At 47.1% G+C, this 23905-nt stretch overlaps 8 protein-coding genes; 3 read left to right on the forward strand and 5 right to left on the reverse strand.

Moving 5' to 3' along the window:
* Positions 1-681: 681 nt before the first annotated feature.
* On the reverse strand, positions 682-2172 carry FFUJ_14426 (uncharacterized protein; the record flags this gene model as incomplete). Its single annotated transcript, XM_023578338.1, has 1 exon — positions 682-2172. One exon carries the CDS (start codon positions 2170-2172, stop codon positions 682-684), a length of 1491 nt encoding a protein of 496 aa, XP_023431164.1.
* Positions 2173-2825: 653 nt separating this feature from the next.
* Positions 2826-4343, reverse strand: FFUJ_08021 (related to thermophilic desulfurizing enzyme; the record flags this gene model as incomplete). XM_023578341.1 has 3 exons in its annotated part: positions 2826-3702; positions 3749-4089; positions 4137-4343. The coding sequence occupies 3 exons, from the start codon at positions 4341-4343 to the stop codon at positions 2826-2828; spliced, it is 1425 nt and encodes a 474-aa protein (XP_023431165.1).
* Positions 4344-5181: 838 nt separating this feature from the next.
* FFUJ_08022 (uncharacterized protein) lies at positions 5182-7677 on the reverse strand (the record flags this gene model as incomplete). XM_023578342.1 has 4 exons in its annotated part: positions 5182-5360; positions 5458-6742; positions 6865-7471; positions 7529-7677. The coding sequence occupies 4 exons, from the start codon at positions 7675-7677 to the stop codon at positions 5182-5184; spliced, it is 2220 nt and encodes a 739-aa protein (XP_023431166.1).
* Positions 7678-8313: 636 nt separating this feature from the next.
* FFUJ_08023 (related to multidrug resistant protein) lies at positions 8314-10019 on the forward strand (the record flags this gene model as incomplete). XM_023578343.1 has 4 exons in its annotated part: positions 8314-8373; positions 8419-9012; positions 9066-9143; positions 9204-10019. The coding sequence occupies 4 exons, from the start codon at positions 8314-8316 to the stop codon at positions 10017-10019; spliced, it is 1548 nt and encodes a 515-aa protein (XP_023431167.1).
* Positions 10020-10731: 712 nt separating this feature from the next.
* FFUJ_08024 (related to dibenzothiophene desulfurization enzyme C, thermophilic) lies at positions 10732-12162 on the forward strand (the record flags this gene model as incomplete). XM_023578344.1 has 4 exons in its annotated part: positions 10732-11024; positions 11075-11548; positions 11602-11710; positions 11758-12162. The coding sequence occupies 4 exons, from the start codon at positions 10732-10734 to the stop codon at positions 12160-12162; spliced, it is 1281 nt and encodes a 426-aa protein (XP_023431168.1).
* Positions 12163-12435: 273 nt separating this feature from the next.
* On the reverse strand, positions 12436-14544 carry FFUJ_08025 (related to feebly like protein; the record flags this gene model as incomplete). XM_023578345.1 has 3 exons in its annotated part: positions 12436-12510; positions 12562-13374; positions 13426-14544. The coding sequence occupies 3 exons, from the start codon at positions 14542-14544 to the stop codon at positions 12436-12438; spliced, it is 2007 nt and encodes a 668-aa protein (XP_023431169.1).
* Positions 14545-17864: 3320 nt separating this feature from the next.
* On the reverse strand, positions 17865-18461 carry FFUJ_08026 (uncharacterized protein; the record flags this gene model as incomplete). Its single annotated transcript, XM_023578346.1, has 1 exon — positions 17865-18461. One exon carries the CDS (start codon positions 18459-18461, stop codon positions 17865-17867), a length of 597 nt encoding a protein of 198 aa, XP_023431170.1.
* Positions 18462-21046: 2585 nt separating this feature from the next.
* On the forward strand, positions 21047-22843 carry FFUJ_08027 (uncharacterized protein; the record flags this gene model as incomplete). XM_023578347.1 has 3 exons in its annotated part: positions 21047-21210; positions 21965-22529; positions 22604-22843. 3 exons carry the CDS (start codon positions 21047-21049, stop codon positions 22841-22843), a joined length of 969 nt encoding a protein of 322 aa, XP_023431171.1.
* Between the last annotated feature and the right edge of the window lie 1062 nt (positions 22844-23905).

Raw genomic sequence — 23905 nt, forward strand, 5'->3', positions numbered from 1 at the left:
ACCAGCGCAACTCGGGCGTCAATCGACTATACTGTATACAAACATAACCTTCCAGTACGTGAATAAAACCAAACCATGATACCCTATGCCCAGGCTTGGATGAGAACATCATTGCGTTATTTGGTCTTGTCTTACACTTGGCCTACGTAGAACTCACCGCAAATAACTGAGCAATTTCCATATTGTGCAGGACGATTCCACAAATAATTTACTCGGCGGTATCTGCCTGATTATGAGGACGAATGGGCAATCAAGGAAATACACGTCGCAAGCCAAGAATACTTCTGATAAGGATTTATTGGTACATGACTGAAAGGCCCCCAATGTAACATGTACGGTCGTCTGAATAGGCATCTCGGGCCGCTTGGTTGCCTTATGAAATGTCGTTTGTTGAATTTGTACAGAGTAGATTTCTTGTGTAACCCGACTGACCAAATTGGCACTTTAAAAATAGAGAACTGGAATAAATTGCATGCAATCCTTGTACTTCATTCTATATGCTGGTATACCTCCAATCATTGTTTCTATAACAAAGTGGAAAAAACAAACAGAGAATACAGCCAAATAAATACCTCCCTGGGTCTTGGCAGCCAACGCTTTTGTATACAAATGCAGTTCCCTTTTATCGCTCCCAATCCTTCAACCAATCGCAAAATGTAACGCATCAAAACAATGTCCATCCTACTCCTTACCAAGTAGCCCGTCTCGTCTCGTCTCGACAACGGTCAAAAACTTCTGAAAAGCATTCCGATCATTCTCCTTCTCCACCGAACTAACATTCATGAACCCCTTCCCAAGCCCAGCACCATCATCATAAGTATGGCCCCAACCCTCAATACGCTCCACGTACTGGAAGACAGCGCCATAATGCTGAACAGCCTCAGATCCGTACCGTCGAATACCAGTGCCCGTGGTATGAGGCAAAGGACACTCAAAGTGCTGATGCTTGGTATGTCGGAAAGGCTGGAAAATAGCCCGGTGGTCTTCTTCGACGTGTTCGTAAAAGTCCCCCTCGTAGGTAGGGTCAATCGCCTTCCAAGCACTGCCGTCGTCTAAGCCCCAGCCTTGTCCGAATTTGAAGACGCGGAGGTTAGGCATGGTATTAGCCCAGTGTTCAAAGATGTGGTGCCAGCGGGTATGTGTATGGTAAGTTGAACCCTCGCGCCAGGCATTGCTTTTTACCCACTGGGCCTCCTCTTGACAAACCGCAACCGCAGTGGAGTTAGCCCGATTGCGATCCGAGTGCAGAACTTTGCACTCATCGAGATAAAGCTTCTCGATGCCAAGGGATCCGATCCACTCAACCTGCCACCACTCACTGAACTCGAAGCCTCCCAAGGCAAGAACCTTGAGATTAGGCATATCGTTGGCACCAACCAGGCGGAAGTCCATGTTGGGAAACCATCCCCATGAGACTGAAGGAAACAGGGACAGGACCTGGAGATTGCTGGCGATGCCGGGGCTGAGCACTGCATCAAGAAGTTCGTCGTGGATAACCTGTGCTGTAGGGATGACTTTACAGTCGTTAAGATCAGGCGGATCAGCTACGCTGATGCGCAGGTCCTTCAGAGATCCCGAGTTCACGCGAGACTGAAAACTAAGCAGCGCTTTGAGACCACTGACATCAACGAGATTCGAGATGGCCAGAGTCTTAAGAGGAAGTGAAACCCCAGTCTTAGCCTGCTGACTAGACACCTTGGGTGAAGACATGATATCCCTGCCAACATATTCATGTACCTTCCAGGCCCCCTCCATGCAGTCAAACAGCATCTGCAAAAGTCGGAATTGCGTACTGTGGTAGAGATGAAAGTCATCGTCCTCCAGACGTATGTTGAGAGTGTCGAGTTTAGGAAAAACGCAGATGGAAGGAATAGCACTGAAGAACTCGTCCATGAGCTCTTGGCGTTTATCTATCGGACAAGATCCTGTCCATGTATCGCAAGTGACTTCTCGCACGTGACATCTCAGATGTGGCGTCATGGCGATGTTGGTGAAGCGCTGTGGCTCATCTCTATAAGCGCGGACGCGAATGGCGCGGAAGATGATTGGTGTGATGAGGCGGCAGAAAGTATGACTGACGAGACGAAGGTCGATGAGGGAATATTTGTACATGTATCCCAGGATCTGAACCTGAAGCTCCTCAGGGAGGGTAGAAAAAGAAGGTGTAGACATGATGATGACAATGATGAGAGAAGTCAAGATGTGAAGTGAAATTGAGAGTGAAGCTGATATTGATTTTGATGAGTGGTCCGCGGAGATGAGATGACTGAAGTTGGCGTTGAGAGATAAGGCGGTTGGTGGGGTCAACTCGAGTCAGGTCCTCGGAAATATAAAAGAGGAAAAGAAAATCTGGGACAACTTCAGAACGAACACGGGATTTTATAGACAGTAGAATGTTAGAAACTTCCATCTGATAAAAGCTTGATTTCTGAGTTCGTGAACGAAATGAGAAGATTGGGAGCGTGACTGGCTATGACGGCCAATCAGTGAGGCGAGCCATAACGTTTTGAAAACTTGAAGTTATTCTTTCAAAGGAAATAAGGTGGCTGGCGCATGATTGTATAGACTTTTGTATGGGTGTGGTCATGTGTGAGAATGAAAGCTTGAAGGTCTCAAGGTTTGGAATAGAGGCTCAGGAGTGGGGTGAGGGTATGAGTCAACCAACAAATTTAACAAGACCAACCAAAGAAAAGAATAAGAAAATAAACAGAAAACGATAAGCTTCCCTAAAATATAGTTTATAAACACCTGATTGCATGTTCCAAAACCTTTTATTTCATGACGTGTCATATCTTCTTTCAACAACTCTATCATTCCTGATTGGCTCAATCATCCTTCGCCCAATGATACTTCGCAGCTGGGTGATCAGCAGGCGGTCTAGCAACGCCCTTCTTCCCATAGACATTTTCTCTATACGTGCCTCCATCCACAGCATAATCCTCCCAAAACAACCCCCTCTCCCTCAAAACAGGCAGCAGATCAGAGATCACCTCCTCAAAACTCGCTGGCATGAGAGCATATGCCAGATTGAAACCATCAACGTCAGCTTCATTAACCCATCGCTCCATCTCATCTGCAATACGCTCTGGTGTTCCTGCGACTGTGGCTCCTAGACCACCGACCTTGATATGATTTGCGACAGTGTGCTTCGTCCATTTCGGAACACCTGGAATCGACTTGGACCACGATTCCACAGCTGAGCGAATTGCATTTGACTCGACATACCGTAATTCCTCATCATCACCATACTGCGCAAGATCAATGCCCGTCCAGCCCCCAAACAGCGCCAACGCACCATCCTCAGAACCATAGCTCACAAGCTCCTTATACTTCGCCTCAGCCTCCTCCTGCGTCTTTCCAATGATCGGACAGAACAGAGCCAAAAACTTGATCGCTTTAGGATCACGGCCGAATTGCTCCTTTGCTAGGGTTCTGATCTCAGCTATGTTCTTCGCCACTGTGACGGGGCTGTGGCCAGCGACGAAAATGGCCTCGGCGTGCTTGGCGGCAAAGTTCTTTCCAGCTTTGGAAGTCCCGGCTTGAAGGATCACGGGGGTACGTTGAGGGGAGGGCTGGCAGATGTGAGGGCCGGGGACGGTGTAGTATTTTCCTTCGTGGTTGATTAGGCGGACTAGGCAGGGGTCTGTGTAGATACCCTTTTCACGGTCGAGTTTGACTGCGTCGTCTCGCCACGATGATTGCCTAAGTTTGTGAGTGAAAACTCAAATGAGGATGGTGAGTCACATACCAAAGCTTGTAAGTGACATCGACGTATTCTTCCGCAATAGCATATCTTTCGTCGTGGCTCGGCTGCTCAGTATGCCCGAGATTTCGAGCAGCAGAATCAAGATAGCCAGTCACGATATTCCAGCCCAGTCTTCCACCAGTGAGATGGTCCACAGTGCTGAGTCTGCGGGCAAGATGATAAGGCTGTTCATAAGTGGTCGCCACAGTTACACCAAAACCGATATTCTTAGTAGCTGCTGCCATAGCCGGCACAGTAGCCAGGGGTTCATTGACAGGCCACTGTGCACCTGAAATAATGGCAGGATCTGGATTGCGAGGGCCTTTGTAGACATCATAAGAACCCTGAGAATGTGAGCGATATGATATATGATGCAATGAGAGAAACTCACAAGAACATCAGCAATGAAAATACCGTGAAACTTTCCCTTTTCAAGAAGTTGAGCCAGTTTCACCCAGTGACTAATATTGTTAAAATCCCATGATTTATCATCTGGATGTCTCCAAAGACCAGGCGATTGATGACCACTGCATGATTCAACAAAGGCGTTGATAATGAGCTGCTTCTTAGCCTTGGGGGCGTCTTGTGATTCAGACATTTTGACTGCAAGTTATCACTCAAAATTGAGTGAACGAGGGGTAAAGAATGAGGTAATATTAGTGAATGAGACTTTAGGTGAGTGTACTACTCATATAAGTGAAATGCGACATATTAAAGTGTTGCGCAATCGACCGACCAGAATCGCGTGCTTGCGGAGATGGTGGGGCATTCGCGTGTACCTTGAGATCTACTTACATCAATTGCCGATATCAGATGGTGTGACGAGACTAAACACTATTTCTCGGATAAATGGATGTGATATAAAAACCCGCTCATATTTCATTTTGTGGCTTAATCGTGTAACCTGACAGCTGTTCAGCTTACTTGAGACAACCCCTGACTTCCACTTTAGGAAATTCTGATGTTCTACCACAGAAACGGGTCAGTGCTTCTTTTATTTTTCCTTTTTCTATGCGATGTACCGAGGACCGGGGAGTTGGTGGGTAAGTAATTGCCGAGATAAGCGTTGTAGATCACGTCAATTTGTAGCTGCAGGGTTTGGATATCATATTTCATCATTTTAGGGCGAAACGCGCCACAACCTTGATACCCCAAATTAGCTAGGATCCTGAAGATGAAGCAAGAGAGACAAAAATATCGATGTATATTTGTGTCCAGAGACTATGCCCTACAGTTGTGTAACACAAAGTAAGCACGAGGCTGAGTGTACCTTGTTAAGAAAAAAGACAACCCCCGTATACCAGTCAATTATAGGTTGTAGAATATAAAAGAGTCCGAATCGTTATTAAAGTCATAAAATAACTAATTAAATACATTTTAAATATATTGTCAGCTTTGCTAAACATTTAATCTCCTAAAATAGAGGATTATGGGTTTTATTGCTCCTGTTGAGGTTCCTCCGCCTGACCAGTCGCCGACCTTGGAGTCTCCAAATTCATTGAAAATAGACCCAATACTGAATCTCTCGTCGCAAAAGATGACCCCATTCCTATGAACCCGTCAGTGAATGCTGCCGTGGGAAACTCGGGGATGCACTCTGAGAAAATATCAGTCTCTAGCGCTTCGTGTTAGCAGACATACTCAAAGGCAGAATCGGATAAAAAGGATGCTGTCACAAGAGACCAGAAATATTATTCACTTGGATAACTTACCTTCGTATATGTCCCAAGTAGACTGATCAAGTGACGTATCTGTATCCCGAGGCGTGTCGGAGGTAGAAGCAGCCAGAGGTTGATCAGTTTCTTGTTCCTGCAACCCTAGTCTGAGGCTCAGATAATCAATCGCCCGCCTAGCTTCTATAGATACTGTGGCAGAGTGCAGCCAGTGGGGATAAGCGTTGCGCAGCAGATCGCGAATCTTTGTCACTGTGCTGTCATCTAGCGAAACGTCCGGTCGTGACCTGGCCAGCTGTACATAGTAACACAGGATACTCACGCCCAGCAAGAAAACCGCCCTCGGCCGCGAGGACAGAAGCATCCACCTGGCCCACCTTGCAGGATACAGCAGCCCATCTCCTTGTGTTTCCTCGAGCACTATCTGCTGAAACTCAAGAATCTTGATCGCTGCTTGGACGCAAGCGTTGCGTGAGTATTCAAAGCATGCCTGGATATACGGTGGTGCGAGATACTTCCGGTGAAGCCAGATCGTTAGTCTTTGTATGGTGAGCTGGAGCAACACGCGGTGCATGACGATCTCGGGTGCCACCATGAAAGATTGACTAAGGGGCTGCCATTTGAAGATTGGCGGTAGTGATCCCTCAGCTTGTTGTAGCTTGCGGTCCAGGTCCATAATTTCGGTGTACGGATGCTCCTTGGTGTCGTTGACAAGATCGTTGACCAGTCCCATTATCTTATCAATCCTCCCCTTAGCCAAGCTGTATAGCACAGGTGTTACTTCCGTCTCGGGTCGCGAAGGAGGTATTTCAGGGGTATTCTCATCGAAATCCGAGTCTAACAAGTTACGAGGCTCAGCCGTGTCATACTGCTGTGACTTAAGAACACATGGCAATGCCATCTGGCTCGAGAGACGAAGATCCAACTGCACAATGACTGCCCATACGCGCCGCCGCATCTCGCCAGCAAATGGGGAAATGCTTGGGAAGTTGTTGGGGTCCCGATGGTAACCCTGACTCAAGGCGAGCTGAACAATCATGCCTTGCACAAGCCACAGCCCGGTCTCATCATTCTGGGACATGAACGACTCACAGATGAGATAATTAATCAAGGTTTCTATTACGTATTCCCCGCCTTTGGTGTACTGGCCCAATATTAGGCTGTGAAGAGTCTGTTCTCGAAACAAGCGCACTCGTTCTTGAATTTCTGGATCTGTTGGGTCGTCGATCGAGTGTTGACATAGTGTCGCGACGCACATTACGCTGAAAAGGAGTCCAATCCAAGTGCAAGACACTGCTGAGGGGTCCTGCCAGAACTTCTCATACTATTCAAGTGTCAGCCAATCTACAAAGAACTCAGGGAATCCATTTCAAAAAGGGGGGGGGGGCAGGTGTAGGCTTCATATTGAACCATAAGATACGACCCGATGCGTAGCAAATTTCATACCTCTTGAAGAAAATGCCCAAAATGAAGTATGCTTGGCACAACGCCTTGTGTGTTGAAATACCTCGCGACCATACGATCCACAACAGGTCGAGGCGGAATAGAGGTAAGAAGATCAGCTTTTGTGGTATGAACCGGCTCATATAGTAGTCTAGGCCCAGGGTTTTGGAGAAGGCCCTGGTCGTTGGTGGCGAGCATGCGGGCCTCCTCTTCCTCCTCGTAATGGTCTCTAAGCTCTGAAATGCTGTCGAGCACAGCGGCCCAGTGAACGCTTCCGACGTAGCTGGCACCGACACCATGTGAGCTGAGACGCATGCTGCCGGGCTGTGAGGGTGATAGTGCAGAGGCGGGGGATTCAGCACTGCCATTTCTCTGCAATGGCTTGGTTTGGGATGAATGCCCTCGAATGAGACCATCGGGATCAACATCGGGCGTATTTTGTTGCTGCTGCGCCAGTAGGGAACGAACAAGCTCTTCGAGCTGATGGATGCGATCACCAACACTAACTTTGCCTTTGCTCTTATTTGGCCCGCCTAACTCATAGGTGCATGATAACCCGATTCCTCTATTCGTGCAGGTTTTACATGGCAGCTGACGGTCACATCGCACTCTGATTAACTACGCATTAGTCTAACATATGGTGAGAACGATAGCTGGGTGACTCTACTTTCGGTTCCTACAGAAGGTACATGACAACAGCGGCTTTTCCCTCCGACGATCTCGAAGCTGAGGCAGCGAGTCTTTGATTACAGTGCTGGGCTGCTGATGCGGCTGGTTCGGTATATCGGTATAAGCGGGGGTCTCAAAAAGATCCATGAAATGCAAGCTTTAGCTTTTTGGTATGGAGAATGAGAGTCGGTTGAAAACAAGACTGAAAATTGGCATATGGAGCAATCGACGGAGCAAAGTGGTGGCCGGTGTTGAGGAAAGGCGGGGCTATGGCCGGATTATTTGACGGAGCATTTGACGGAGCATTTAATGAGCCAGTCAGAGGATCGTAATTGTCGACGTCCCACCTTTTCGCTTCCGGCTTTACCAGGCATAAGTAGGACTGATATACGAGGAATATCGTCTGGATATCATAATTACTTATCTCATGCCTCCTATTAAAGGACTTTAGAATCACTGTCGAGAGTTTGATAGATGCTATAGATTATTTGAGATCGATAATAGTTATAGGAGTGTTTGTCCTGGTATCATTTCCTTTGATTTTGATTCGCTGGATGCTCTGTTGCTAATAATGTCCAACGGAGCAAATCCGGGGCAAACAGGTTCACGAAACTACTACTTGAGTTTGGCCTTAAAAGAGCCATTGTTTCTTCTTTTATGACAATACCTAAGTTATTCTTCAACACGATTGCCATATAAAAAGAGGCAATAAAGCACAAAAACTAAAGATTTCAAATAGCTTCCCCAGCCACTACACCACACGACGACAGGTATCTGGTGATAATGGCGAAAGGTCAAGCCGAGAGTGGTAACACCGTTTGCGTTGATGAAGCGAGCACGAAAGTCAGTTCCAATAAAATAGTTCAGGGCGTAACTGACCATGAAAAGGAATCAAATATCGACAACCAAGGAGAAGCGAGCCGTCATGATACCCAGTCTGAAACTTTAGGCAAAGACACCAGGAAGAGTTCTATAGCATCTCCTATACCAGATCCAAATATCGTCGACTGGTCTGGCCCCAACGACCCTGAAAATCCACGCAACTGGTCCAAAGCCTACAAGTTGACCAACATCATAATCATCAGCTTATCCGTCCTATACACCAATCTCGCAACCACCATGTTCGCCCCCGGCGCCGCTACCATGAAACGCGAATTCGGCTTCAAGAGCAACACAACTGAAGTCCTTACCATCACCATGGCATCACTCGGTTTCGCCCTCGGCCAGTTGTTCATCCCCCCAATGTCTGAAGTGTTTGGCCGCATGCCCATCTACCGGATAAGTTCAATATTTTACATGGGGTTTACGGCTGGTTGCGCGCGTAGCACGAATGTTGCAGAGTTTCTGGTCTTTCGGCTGTTGACGGGAATGGCTGCTGCGTCGTATATGTCTACGGGAGGCGGAACGGTGGCTGACCTTTTGCCGAAGGAGGAGAGGGGTGTTGCGATGGCTATTTTCACGGCTGGACCACTTTTCGGCCCTGTATGTTTCCTTTCGGTGTTCTGGGGAATTGAGTAGGCTGATAGTGAAAACAGGTCCTTGGTCCTATCGTGGGAGGATTCGTTGTTGAGCATCTCGGATGGAGGTGGTGTTTCTACCTCATTTTGATCCTTGTAAGTCTAAAGCCGTCTACTATTTATCAGAAACATGCTAACAGATGAAATTCCTAATAGGCCGGCGCAGTCACCCTACTCACCTTCTTATTCATGCACGAAACAAGCTCTATTAACATACTCAAATCCAAAGCTGCTCGACTTCATAAAGAAACTGGCAATCCGAACCTCCGCGCTGTTGGCGATAAGCAAACTCCAGTCAAGCAGCTTGTGCTCCACGCCCTAACCCGACCGATGAAGTTCCTCTTCACATCACCCGTCGTCGCTTTGATTTCACTTTATATCGCCTTCAACTTCGGTGTAACCATGCTTCTTTTCGCCACATTTCCTACCGTCTACGAAAATACCTACCACTGGAGCGTCAGTGTTTCCGGGCTGGCGTACATTGGTGTTGGAGTTGGCTGCGCAATAGGTGTCATCACTTTTGCCAAACTGAGTGATCGCCTTTTAAATGGTAAAGAAGGACAATGCCGCCCTGAACGACGGCTTATCATGATGATGTTTGTGTCTCCAATGTTTCCAATCGGCTTGTTTATATACGGTTGGACCACTGAGTTTAGAGTACACTGGGTCGTGCCCATCATCGGTACCGCTATCTGCGGACCTGGAGCCGTCATCATCAATTCATCGTCGCAGACGTACATAATCGACATCTTTGGGCCTCAAGCAGCGGCGTCGGCACTTGCAGCGATTACTCTTCTTCGCAATCTTACGGGTGCTTTTCTGCCCCTTGCCGCTCCGACACTCTATGCCAACCTTGGATTGGGTTGGGGGAATAGTGTGCTGGCCTTTATCACGGTCGCTTTTATCCCCGTGCCGATTTACTTCTACTTGTACGGTGCTTCCCTTCGAAAAAGGTTTCCTGTCGAGATCTGACGTAGAGGCTTGTGCTGCTGCTACCTTATTTGGGAATTTTATTATCTGAGAGGAACCAAATGATCCTGAATCTTTTATAATTCTGTCTACAAATGGTTTTAATATGTTATATTCTTTCCTTTTTACTGTATTTGTTTCCTATCTTTGGTTGTTTTGTTTTAGATTGGACTATGGTATAGAACAAGCTGAAGAGATAGAATCATATATTTATTATACAATCTCGTATAATGTAAACAGTCATCTCGTCATTGAGTACCCCAAGACATTAACAAACAATCAAGAATAATTGAAATACTTTCATTAAAATGGTGACCATTGAAGTATAGTGCTTAGTCATGCTGGATGGCATGCTCTGTGCCGCTCATCTCATCATTTTAGACCAAAACACGCCAATACCCCAGTCGAACCTTGATGACGCCAATCACGCAATAGAAGATCAGCCCATGGGTGCAAACCTCAGATAACCGCTTTGACATTGACACAATTACTGGAGAATGATCGCCATAGATAAATTGCTCAACTGCCGAGGTTAGCTGGAGCTGCATACAATGTTACCCGTTTGTCCCTGCAGCCATGATAACGACATACCCGAAGCTGTACACGCAATGTGAGGAGCCGTGTGCCTATATAGACAGCATGATTCTCAGACACTATTCTCAGATTATTATTCTCCATAGAGTCATATTGTCATTATACCCAAGCATTTCTCATCATGGCCACCACTTTCGAGAGTTCTGACCCAGCTGTCTACAAGGAGTACGAGGCTCAATGGTCTACTCTCCCCACTGACGCTGAAGGCTGGATCAAGCGTGCCAAAGATGTCGCTCAAGTCCTAGCAAAAGACGCTCCAGCTCGAGAACGCGCAAACAAGTCTCCCAAGGCCGAAGTTGCTCTCCTCAAGCATTCTGGCCTTCTCAAGATCCTGGGTCCAGCTAAATATGGCGGCGGTGAACAGCCGTGGAGTGTTGGTTTCAGAGCAATTCGTGAGGTTGCCAGGACGGATGGGTGAGTTTTTATCTACATGATATTGAAGGATGAACGCTGATTGATGGTAGATCTGTTGGCATGCTTCTCGGCTACCATCTCGTCTGGTCCACAACCGCCAACGTAGTCGGAACGCCTGAGCAGGCAGACCGCACGCACAAACTAATCATCTCAAACAACTACTTTGTCGGCGGTGCTGTGAACCCTCGCGACAACGATCTGAAGATCACTTCCAATGGAGATAAGCTTGTCTTCAACGGTTTCAAGAACTTTAGCACCGGTGGTGTTATCTCAGACTTGACTGTTCTCGAGGGTGTCTATGGTGAGAAGGAAGAGCACATCTTTGCTATTGTTCCGACGCAGCAGCCTGGAATCCAGTTCAAGCATAACTGGGATAATGTTGGACTGAGACTTACAGAGTCGGGGGGTGTTAACATTGAAAATGTTGAGGCGCCGTGGGGTGATGCCTTAGGATGGGATATTGAGGCGAAGAAGCCTGATCCTAATATTCTGGCTATTCCTTTCACAAGTCTGTTCTTGCCAACGTAAGTTGTTCCTTTTTGTTATTATTCTTCGGATCTTCTAACGTGAGACACAGAATTCAACTCAACTTTGCCAACCTCTACCTCGGCATTGCAGCTGGTGCTCTTGAGTTTGCGAAGGAGTATACTCTCAAGAATACTCGAGCTTGGCCCTTTGGTGGTGATGTAAGTACCAAAGTCTCCCATAACAACATTATCTAACAAATTTTCAGAACAAGGAGAAAGCAACGGATGAGTTCTACATCCTCTCCACCTACGGCAACTTCTTCGCCCACCTCCGCGCCACCGAAGCTCTCGCCGAGAAAGTCAACGCTGAAGCTGACTCCCTCTACGCCAAGTACTCACAAGATCGCTCCGCGGTTACAGCCGAGCAACGCGGTGAATTTGCTGAATGGGTCGCTAGTCTCAAGGTCGTCACTACAGACACTGGTCTCAAGATCACTTCTGGAGTATTTGAAGTTACGGGCTCGAGGTCTACGGCTGCGAAGGTTGGCTTGGATAGATTCTGGAGGGATTTGAGAACGCATACGCTGCATGATCCTGTAGCGTATAAGAACCGGGAGTTGGGAAGATATCTTTTGCTGGGAGAGTATCCCGAGCCTACTTGGTATACTTGATTAGTTTTGGCTGTTAGATGGGTCGGATTATATTAAATGAGACTGTTATACCCCGACTAGTACTTGAGACAAATGGCTATTGTATACGAAGGGTGCAATTCGCTGATACTTGGCTCTCTACAGCCTAATCTCCGATACATAGGGAAACAAGCCAACAAGAGGCCAGCCCTCGCGTCGTGTAGAATTCCAAATTACCTCCAGATATCTCCGACGTACCATTTCCTAAAAAGATCCCCAGAATAAAAGAGGTCCTTACTTTCGTGAACCAGAAGCTCAGTTCTTTGCCTTGTTAGTCTCTGGACCCGCGTATGCCGCAGTCTGACCAATCTTGGTCCAAGGAGCGAAAGCCTGTTATTTTGGTTAGTTTCTGAGTTATCGTTGACTAGGAAGAATACTCACATTCTTAACGTTGTGCAGCGTTGCAGCAAGTTCAGGAAAGTGTCGACATAAAACATCCTTCATGGTATTGTTCTGCACCCAATTGATGCCCTCGCGAGTATAAACCTCGGGACACCAGCCATCACCAGCGAGGAAGCGATCGGACTTAATGCGACGAGTGGCCATGAGAATAAACACACGGAAAGCGGTGTCGCTGAAGCCAAAGCCCCTGGGCAGAGGCTCGCTGAGCGTACCGACCAGAAGATCCACAGCCTCGAGATCACCGTCGTAGACTTCTTCCAACTCAGCAGCTAGCTTGGCATCACCGCCTGTGAGATCAAGGAAGCTCTTTGCAGGTGCCATGTGGAATAAGCGGCGGAAAGCGTTGTAGCGAGGAACGCCGCGCTCACGATCACGAAGAATGTCAATGGTTCCCAAGTCCAAGTGTCGACCGTGAGGAAAGTCTTTGTCGCCTGGGATATTTAAGTCTCGTAGGAAATTCGGCATATTGTGAGCTCGAATGGCACCTGGATGATTGACACCGAAGGAGTAGAAGACATCAGCGAAGGAAAGGCCGAGGCCAGATTTGTTCTCGTCGAAGGGCTTGCGGGCTGACCCGAACGAAACCTCTTTGATGGGCAGTGTGCCCTTGTGTTGACCGTCTTTAATGCTGAAGAATGCTACGTTGTCGGGGATGAGAGGATGAAGACGGTAGACGGAGACGAATTCTTCAGTGAGGCAGTATGGGACATTGTCGTGATCGACGCCTGATCCGGGAATACCAGAAATGACTTCTGATTTGTTATCAAAGACACGGCCAAAGACATGCCAAAGCTATTAAGTCCAGTCAGTAATCAGTCATCATGAGCAGGATAGAATACATACCTTGTCGCCCAAAAGTCCCCACCAGTTCGCATTCATTCCAATCTGCAGCGCAGGGTGCTGCAGAATACCAGGTGTCCACTCGACAGTATGAATCTTCGCCATAAGAGCACAATTGATCAGTCGAGCAGTATCAAAGATCTGATCACTCGACCAGCTCGGGTTCGAAAGATGAAGCTGCGTAGCAATGGCGTTATGCTCAAGCGCGAATAGCGTATGAAGAAGTTCAAGTCCCAACCACCAGTTCTGCCTGAACCCAGTCTCGGGAATGCCATCATTCGATCGAGGGAGGAACTGCACGCCATCTTCGCGCGTAACATGGAGTTGACCGGGATATGATTTATCACACTTCGCTCGGAGAGCTTTCGTCTCAGCTTCAGTGGATCCGTATATCTGAGAGGCGTCCCACCAATGGGTGCACTCGTTGGTATAAGCTGGTGTCTCGATATCCTGCTGCGAAAGGGCATCGTCTCTCTTTGTTCGAGGGATTTTCATGATGCGCTCAGACCATCTGTCGGCTTTGTCTAGAGGAATCTCAACGTCTTTGTCGCCGTTTGTGACGAGGAAGTGCTGTGCCCAATCATGGACTTGGAACTGGATCCACGCTGCGGCGAGAAGATTGACGATCTCAGCGGGTTTGAACTCTCCTTCCGGTCTAGCCAGAATCTTTTCTGAAATAATTCTCGGGTTGGGAGTGAGCAGCTCCTGTTGAGTTGGCGGCGTGGTGTACTTTCTTGGGACATTTCGACCGAATCTCATACCAGCACAACCCATCTTTGGTTGCGCTAGATCATTGAAATCACCATCTGAGTTCCTGTTCGCGATGAATTTGGAGTTCTTCATGGGGCAATCAGCTGCAGTGCCCTGAAATTCGGCATTGGGGTAGGTGTCGTGAAGGTTCTTTTCCCGGAGTTCATATCGAAGAGCGAGGAGATTGAAAACACCGAGCCACGTGGGGAGCTTGTGCCAGTGGACAAAGATGTTGACAAATTTCCAAAGACGGATGTAGACAGACTTGAAGATGGATTTGAAAGAGATCATGTTGAAGTGAGAGAGTCCAATGAGTAGTGTAACAATGGATAAGGTAACGGCAAGAGACTCTTTACTGAGTACTGAAGCCATGGTGCGTGTGTCCCTTACATTTCAGCAGGGGATCATGGTCGTTTTATACCTGCAATCACAAGCTGCAAGCTAGGCAGAATACAGACGCATGCAAGTCATCCCTCCTTGTGATCTATCACCCGTTGGGCGAGAGGCGTCGTGCTAGGTATCACAGTATGTGACGAAGCTAATTTGTTGACTCACAGAGCTGTACTCCCCTCCATTCCATATTCCTCCGAGCCATTCGCCTATCATAAGCAAGATAGGCGGCGGTGCCTAGTAGAAGAGGGAAATGGCGTTCCACAAAGTGTAATATCGGTCACTGCCGAAGCTTAATGTAGGCAGTCACAGGAGTCTCGTCACACACCGTTTGGGTTGTGCATTGCATGTGTTGCTCACTGCAAATGACCCATTTCGTATATGAGTATTACGAACATGTGAAATGTGAAGAGGGGAGGCCAGGTCCGTGTGGCGTTTATTCAGCCCTCAATAGTTCAGCCCTGTGGCGGGAGCTAAGCGCGTATAGAACATGCACCATACCAAATCCACAACAGAATATGTGATAGTGTCCCGTAAGATCAATAGCCTATCGGTCTACAACCAAAAATGGCCTTTTAGCGTCATAATCTATCTCGTGGCTGCGGCTGAAGATACGTTAGGTATTTGGTGGTTGAAGCTTGCTCCTCCCGTTACGAAAACGTCGTGTTTGATTGGTTGATAAGGGTTCGCAGGTGAGACATGGCTATGCAGCTGAAAGCTGGACTACGTTTTCGGTAACGGTTCTCCGATTCCTTCGTTGGGGTCCATGAGAAGTTGACGGGATCAAGAAGCCAAAGAGGTGTAGCGACATGAATACAGGCGCTTCATACGTCAGTCGATAGGAATTTCATCAAGTCGCGCATACTCTGCTACAAACTTTACCTTCAAGAGGGGCCTGGCGGTACTTGTATTTAAGAGGTTTTCGGATATATCTGGCTAATAGCGGGACAGATTGTTAGAACTAAGCAGTGCTGAGTCCTATCAATGCATGTTTCATAAATCTGAATTTTCAATCTTGAGCCGCTGGTGACTCGTTTCGGCCCGCCCTGTCTCTAAGTTGAAGTGAGGTTTAAACGTCAGTCTCGCTACGGCTTGGAAAGGCTAATCTATAATCCTACATAACAAGATTAAGATTGAAATCGCATAAGGAATTTCGGCCATTTTGGGGGCAACAAGTGTCATAAAACGAGCACTGTCCAAAGATGACAGCACGTCCGCTATAGACTAGGGAAAGAATCTCTGACTGGGACGCGTGACAACCGGCCGGCTCATGACAGGGACCCCCATTGTCGATAAAACAGCCGTCTCCTGTCCATAAAAGTAAGCAATACAAGTATCAAGATCGGGAACGTGTTTAAGACCTCCTCCACTAAGAAAAGTCAAGTAGTCACCATCTTCAAAGGTGAAGAACTCTTCGTCGCCAACATCATAACAGGCAGCGACATCATGAGTCGCTTGTGTTATTGCATTGGTACCTACCTAAGGTTTCATCCTTGACAACCCAGCCGGGAAAGGGGGCGTTTCCACGCAACCAGCCTGCGCCACGCTTCTTGGGAAACTGCCATATCTCTTCTACTTCGTCGCTTTCCTAACCCTAGGGTTTCCTCCGACGATAGCAAAGTCCTCGGGGTATAGACCTGGGTTGTTCTCTTGTCATTGATACTACACGTGAAAGATGTCGGTTTTCACCAGTGTAGTTACTGGAGACAGACTAAGAAGAGACATCTGATTTCTATTAGTTGTGCTAACACTGCTTGCTCTATTACCCACCTCTCAGCCCTATCATACATTACACAGGACTTTGCATATAGGACATCTACTATTTACACCATGGCCTTTTGCTCCTTACTCATATCAAAATTCTATTATTATTGTTTGCTGTAATAATCACCATAAAGTTATCCCGTAGACATCGTACACACGCTGTAGCGTAAGCGATAAGCACTGGCATCCTCCTTGTCAACCAAACAGTCCCTGACCAAGACCAGTCTCCTCACCGTTGTCGAGTTTTAATCGAGGATCTACAAGAGAGATCACCATTTGATTCAAGGTTAGTCTTGGACCGCTTCTTGCTTCTCTGTGTATACTCCTGACTCTGCTTTGCCAACAATGGGTTTGTCGACGGCAGGGCTTTGTGTGTGGGGGGAGCGAATGATATTTAGAATTGGCTGTATTGATTTTATTATGGGCTGTCGCATGGGAATAATCGATCGTACCAATCGAGACATATTTGTTCCTGGATGTATAATGTTTGTCGTTGGTTAAATGGAATTGAAAATGTTAATGTAAAGGAGAGAAGGGAGGAGGTAGCTGGCAGCAATAACATTTATTCCACTTAGTATATCAGTGTTATGCTCACTAGTCTTTTAGAGTTGGTTGCTCAATTGTTAAAAGACTAGAACATTACTGCTCGTTGGACTCATTAGCATCTTTGTCCTTTAGATTTACTCAGAAAATGAGTTGGTCGCTACTCAAGTTCACGATATACGTATTGTTGAGCCCTAGATCACCGATCAGATCCTGCAAATAGCTGTAGTTAAGGCTCTTAAGAATGTTGCCAGAAAATTCTATGAGTCAATTGCACTTGACAGTCGGTTGTGCTATAGTCTGCCCCATTCAATATGTGCTGCGATCACCTGCGATGCTATACCTTACCTCTCTTCACATTCCGTATAACAATGATAAGTCCGCGACAGAGATCATTTCCCCATAACATACAGACTTAGTCTGACTCACCTACAGCATGCATTACACCATGTTTCAGATAGTCTAGCCAGCAACCTCGTTGTTGGACTCGTGGTTCCTTCCACGACCATCAAACTTTGGCCCATCCCTGGCGCCCCGATGTCTATGGACCTTTACTCAGATTTTGGTTCAGTTTGCTAGTACAAGAACACCACACTAGCACTGCAACCACAGATTAGGATACAATGCGCCACAGTCGCTAGCGAATTGGGGGCACATCGCGTAAGAGTCCCTTTGACAAACACAGATCGTAATTTAATAATAACCTAGAGCTGTATCATACTTTTTAATCTACAGTTTATCAGGCATCGGAGTTCTTTCACGCGTGTTTTGCTATTTCGTAATGAGTTTAGTAAATACAACTATCTACCTTATCCGAATTAATTTACATTGAACGTAAACGGCGAACCCCATATAACTATCATCACTTACGGCCAGGATTGTAGAACGTAGCCTTGTCACCCTCGCAACATCGTATTGCATTCGCCCTCCTACACTACAATGAAAGCCAAGGGTTGGGGGCAACTGGGCTAGGTCTTAAGAGTAGCATGGGCAGACTAGACATAGACAGTCTCGGTAGGTTCATATCCACAGGCTCGGTCGAAGTAGTAGAAGCTCATGGGCGAAGAGACAGTGTAAAGCTGCATGCTCGAGACCTCGGCAGTGTAGAAGTAGCAGGTCTTGTACTTGACGTCAAAGCTGACAGCCTTGCATCCACCACGGCAAGCATCAAGACAGTTCTTCATGTTACCCTCAGCCTGCGACTTCTTGTACCAAGGGGTATTCGTGGCTCCGACGTAGCCAGTAGCTCCACAGGTCTTGCCAACAGCGTCCGCGACGCAGGCTCGGTCGAAGTAGTGGAATGTCATGGGCGAGTTGGTGACTTGGTAAAGGCGCATCTTGGAGACTTCGGCGGTGTAGAAGTAGCAGGTCTTGTACTGGGTGTCGAAGCTGATGGCTTTGCAGCCGCCAGTGCAGGAGTTGAAGCAGCCCTCGATGGTGCCCTCGGCCTGGGACTTCTTGTACCAAGGGGTATTCGTGGCACCGACATAGCCGTTTCCGCCGCAGATGACGGGTTCAGGTGCACCCGCGAGGCAAGGGGAGGCATTGGAGAAAGCCGCGAGGGCGGTAGCAACAACGGTGGAGAAGCGCATAGTGATGGTTGTTATAGTAGTAATGTGAATGTTTGTGAAGTTGTTCGAGAGGATGCAGCACCATAAAGCCGGCTCTTGTGGTGCCTTATATAGGAGACTCTGGTTGACCCTCTGATGATTTTTACATCTTTTAAACGCCCTCGCCTCCGTTGAGCGATTTCACCGTATGATCCGGAGCGACTCCCACCGACTTCCGAAAGCTGAAAGGCTGAATCAAACTATTGATCCGCCTGCATGATTTTCTAATAGCTTTTGCTTGGCTGCTACGCTGTTTGCTGCTAATTGTGTTTTCATCCTTGGCTTTAACAATCGGAGATATCAGCATGGTATCCCATTGGGCCTGGTCAGCTCTTGGCTGGGGTAAAGATAAGCACCAAAATATCAGGAGCAAAAAGCCACAACTGATGGACTAACGGCTTTTAGCCGGGCAGAGCATGTGTTGTTTTTCGAACATTTGGTAGGCTGTCGTTTTGCCCACAACAGGTGTAACGGTGAATGCAGGAGGGTTTGGAACGCAGAGATGATGATCGCCAAAATCTGGGGTACTCGGAATGCAGATCTGGCAGAATGATCAGCAGCACCCTCTAATATTGAACGTGGTACATATGTTTCAAAGGCTGCCCATATTCATAATTCCTATGAAGATTTGGCCGCGTCACCCCAAGTGAGATGAGAATTACGAGGTTCGTTTAGAGTTGACAGTCGCCCGAGGCTTTCAATAGTCCAAAGCCACTTTTCTAAGCGAGCATGCTTTTATAGCCCCGTGTACAGTACCCAATTAATCCTCCGACAACACTCCAACCTTCTCTTCGTCCCATCAATCTTGGCGAGCTGTTTGAACCAGAGGTCGGCCGCTGTTGACAACGCACTGTATAGCCGCCAAAAACTTGGGAACCATCAAGGTCGTAGCAATGTGCCATTGGCTTAGGCTGTCGGCCTTACCAGGATCCTGGGTCCCAGCAGCGGAAGGGTCGGGGAAATGTGCGGAATTGTGTTTCCTGTGCCTTGATGGCTGTGTATCATCGGACAGGTCTAATTGGATGAACTGAATTGCCAAGAAACGGTAGATCCATGTTGGGTTGTCAGCTCGCCACGCTTTCTTTGATCAGAACCAACCATGCGATAAGATAGCCGAGTGATACGATGCAACGTCGGGTTTCGACACCGCTGGACACGGTCAATGAGTGTTTATTTGACCTCTTAGCTCCTCTACTTTCAATAGCCTGATGCTAAGAAACGAGGTGGTTGCATGTAACGTAGAGTTGAGCGACTTCATCCGCAGCGATTGTGAAAGTAAATTCACACTTTTGATATCATTATTTCCTGCATCTAAAGTAATGGTTTGAGCAATTGAGTTGAGTTGTCAATCTCCTACCTTGCCCAGCCATACTTCATCGTCTAGATCATATGAAGAAACAAGTCACCAGCGCTCAGGGATGGCAAAATAAGCATACGTCATTGGCAAAAGCGCTAACATAAGGAATCCACTCTTAGCTGGGCACCTCTCTTCATATCCTTGTCATATCGTATAAAAGTACTCTCCTAGAAGAAAAAGTAGAGTGCCTGTTCTTTAGAGCTGCTGGGTAAGGAACAAGAGGAAAACGCATTGATGAATCTTGTCTATGAAACGCTGTAGGTTGTACGCGCGTTATGTAGACCATATTCTTTTTATAGCTGGTAAGCAAGCATGCAGAGTCCGCTGATCTCAACGATAATGGTGAACAAGGAGCCTGGGCACGCAGTTTGATCCCACGTACGGGGTACCTAGCCAGCATTGGAAAGCGGATAATATTCACTGACAGGTACGTCGGGAGTACAAAGTTAACCCCCTACATGCAACAAGGCCTGTTGAGCATCCTGTTGGCCCTGTCGATCCTAGCAGGGATGATTTTAGCTCTGACACAAACTTTGTTATTTCGTGAGGAGCAACAGAGGTTGGAATTTCGTGAACACAACTGTCGTGAATGGCCTCCCTATCTTTCATATCAAATACAACTGAGAGTGTTTTTTTAATTGGAGATTAGACAGCTTCGAGCCCGATTCTCCCAACCTGATCTGTTAAAGGCGAATGTGTAAGGGGGTGATAAGGACTTGGCTTATGGTCAATGGTGTAGGGGGATGAGCCTCTAATTAGCGCAAGTACCTAATCACAACCCCATTGACAAGACAACTTCGGTATTTATCCAGATGAGTGACGATTAATCCCAGTCATTCGATGTAATCAGTATGCTTTTGTGTTGGAGTGCTCTGCTCTGCTCGCGACTTGTTGTCATTGCGCACCGCAGACGATACGTATCGAACCAGGTGTTGTCTGACGGCAAGGCTCAGCGTCATTTGAATGTATTGGCTGGAAATCCAAGATTTCCCGTACCTCGTTTGACGTCCATTCTTATCCAACGCCCTAGAACCCCTCAATTTGCTTCCTGTCGCACAGCCACCGTGGAGGTTGAAAATGAACAGACCGAGTCAGCACTCAACAGGCCGGCTGCATCGGGTGAACAGTATTCTCTGAAAACCCAGCAATCTCGACTTGATCAGACCATGATTATTTGTTTCGAACCCTACAGACGGATCCCAGATGTTGAATGGATCCTCTTAGCATCACCAGTGCCTCAGTCGCGCTGGCCGCCGCTGTCTATAAATGCACGATCGCCGACGCGACCGACTCGCTCTCGGATTTAGCAGAAGAGGCTCAATTAATTCAAGGGGCTCTCCAGGTTGTTGAGGACGCCTTGCGAACAATCATGAGGTATTCTCGCGATACTCCATTGCAGTCAAGGGCTGCCGCGCGACGTTAGCGTGAATCAAACAGGAGTTTGAGCTGCTTTTTAATCGAAGTGACTAGAAAGCTCGATTCTTGTTTCTGTGAAAGGAGGAGGACATGAAAAGGCTGCTTGGACGACTTGATCGCAAATGAAAAAGCATCCTGCTGTTGCTTCAACTTCTGAGCCTGTGAGCCTACCCCAAAGGTCCAATGCGAAACTGTAATACGGAGCTAATTGTATCGATAAAGGAGCTCAGTACGAGAAGTCCAGGCGCTGGTCGCCAAGAAACATAGCGCTTTAGCGGATGCGAAAGAAGACATAACGGCTCTTATACCAACCTACTGGACGTGCCGTGATACAATCATTGACTCCCTTGATAAGGAAACGGTTGATAGCGTGTGAGGCGCGTGATGTGAGCCATCAGCTGTGGGGTCTATCAACTCAAAATAACACTCTAATTAAAGTCAGTCTAGGCAATATATTAGCTACCTAATATAATTGCTTAAGATAACCTTTATAAGCCTATCTAATAATAATTACATCTAATACATAAAGAGAACTCTTAATACATTCCCTAAGGGATAAAATGGCTGCCTTAGTTCCCTATTGTAGCTCTGTAACTTAATATTAGCAGAAATACTTGTCAAGATGCAAGCTCCTATCACAAGAACAAGCAAAAAGGTTGATATCATCTATGCGGGCCGGGAGGATCGAGAGAGCAAGCTGACTATAACTCAGTTTGACTTTGACTACGAACCTATCAAAACGCAGCCATGAGTTACCACGCAGAGAGCTTGACACACCGGCCCAGGAATCTAACGTTATTATCATAAAGCCAGTTGAGGATCTCATTGATTTGAGCTGTGAACCGAGTGAACAAGCCACCTTGATGCCGCCATTTATCCGCCCTCAGTCCACGGACCTAATAGGTCTGCAGTTCATGCCGATAGCTTCGGACGACGAGGTAGATAGCCCTAGCAGACTTGACGTTAGTCAAGCTGCGGAGCCTATGAATACACGAGGAATAACCGGCTATTTGAGAGAATCGAGCTTGCCACCTGAAGTTCATCCTGCGGTTGCAGAGGCGAGTCGTATTGTCCTAGCTTCTGACATGGTTTCGGATGAGCTACTCGACGGCAGCCCCATGGGGAGTTCCCAAGCCCCAAACATTGAAGAGTTCGGTCTCCAAAAAAGTCTTGTTGACCTTGAAGCTAAGCACGGTCATGCACAACGACGACGGGCAAGTCCGCGAGGATCCGCCGAGATCTCGGATGAGATGCGGAAAGGCAGCGTGACAACAAAAGTACCAGGAAAGAATGCAAACGACTCAAGGTATCAATTTTATGATTCGGTATATATACCACACGACGAAACAAGACCAAACACGGCCAGAAGATCACGCTCCAGAGCCAAACAAAGCGACCACAGCAAAAGCACCGATTCCACAAAGTCAATCCAGGAACACCGCCAGATGAAAAAGGCCCTATGCTGCTCAAAACTGTCGAAGATGCTATACAACGGTTGATTGTACCTGAACTCAATGCAAAAAACGAGAAAGCTCAGCTAGGACGCCGTTTCACTGGAGCAGAAGTCTCTCGCTACATGAGCTCTTGCTAAGGCAGATAAAGAAGAGCAAGAGAAGAAACCTGAAAGGCAAGCAAGATGTTCATTACATCGCCAAACAGGATTAATGAGAAATTAAGGGATAGGCTGAATAGAGTATATGAATTGAGTAGATGGAGTTAATATAGTAAACGCGGCAACACAGAGACTGGGAGAGACGGATCATCAAACGAGTAAAAGAAACATACTCATTCTTCACTTAATATACGACTATTTATGCTTAGTTTCGTTACATGCTAAGAATTTGGATATTCAGCCGTACTTACCTGCGTCTTTAGATGATATCTCTCGTTTAATACATAAATAATAAACAACTTATTAATGGACCTTGGGGAGAAAGGGACAGTTGGAGAAACAGCTTTAGCCATCTATGTATCGCGCGATGTCTACGAGGCGATAGTTGTTAGCAGAACTGGCTTAATTTATCCTGGCAAATAGTGATGACTTTATCCGAGTCATATCTTGCTGGGCATTGAAACAAATCATGTCATTCCACATCTTCAGAAGACTATCAGTAAATAGGCCCGACGAGCATCAGACTATCTTCCATTTCTGGAAATCTGGGGTATCGGCCGGAAACGGACTTGAGAAACATTCCGTCCGTAGGATTCAGGAAGTGGTGTGTTGATGGTGAGGTGACATTGTGGAGGTGGGTATTTCGCCGTTGAAGAAATGGATCGAGGGATCGAAATAAGCATTTCTATTTGCGTATATCCGTATAACCGCCTCGCTTGCAAACATGTCAATTATTGATCCAGGGGTACGGTCTTGTGTTATTTTCCGGCTGGGCATGAAGTAGGTAGACAAGACAGGCACTCAGATTGACAAATTATCTACATATGAGTACCACCTTCCAAGACTTCGTCGTGTCAACATATTCGAGTCAATCTCACCTAATGCTGAGCAAATACCACCTCACCCATCCCAGCCCCCATACACATCACCCAATCTGAAGCTATCCGGGAAGCGGAGACTCAAAAACCCCGTAGACCACTGCACTGACTTTAAGCTCACGCCACCAATCCCCTCAAAAAAAGCTATGGTTGGCCTGATCTC

Source organism: Fusarium fujikuroi, chromosome FFUJ_chr05 (genome assembly GCF_900079805.1).
Source record: "Fusarium fujikuroi IMI 58289 draft genome, chromosome FFUJ_chr05".
Lineage (NCBI taxonomy): Eukaryota > Fungi > Ascomycota > Sordariomycetes > Hypocreales > Nectriaceae > Fusarium > Fusarium fujikuroi.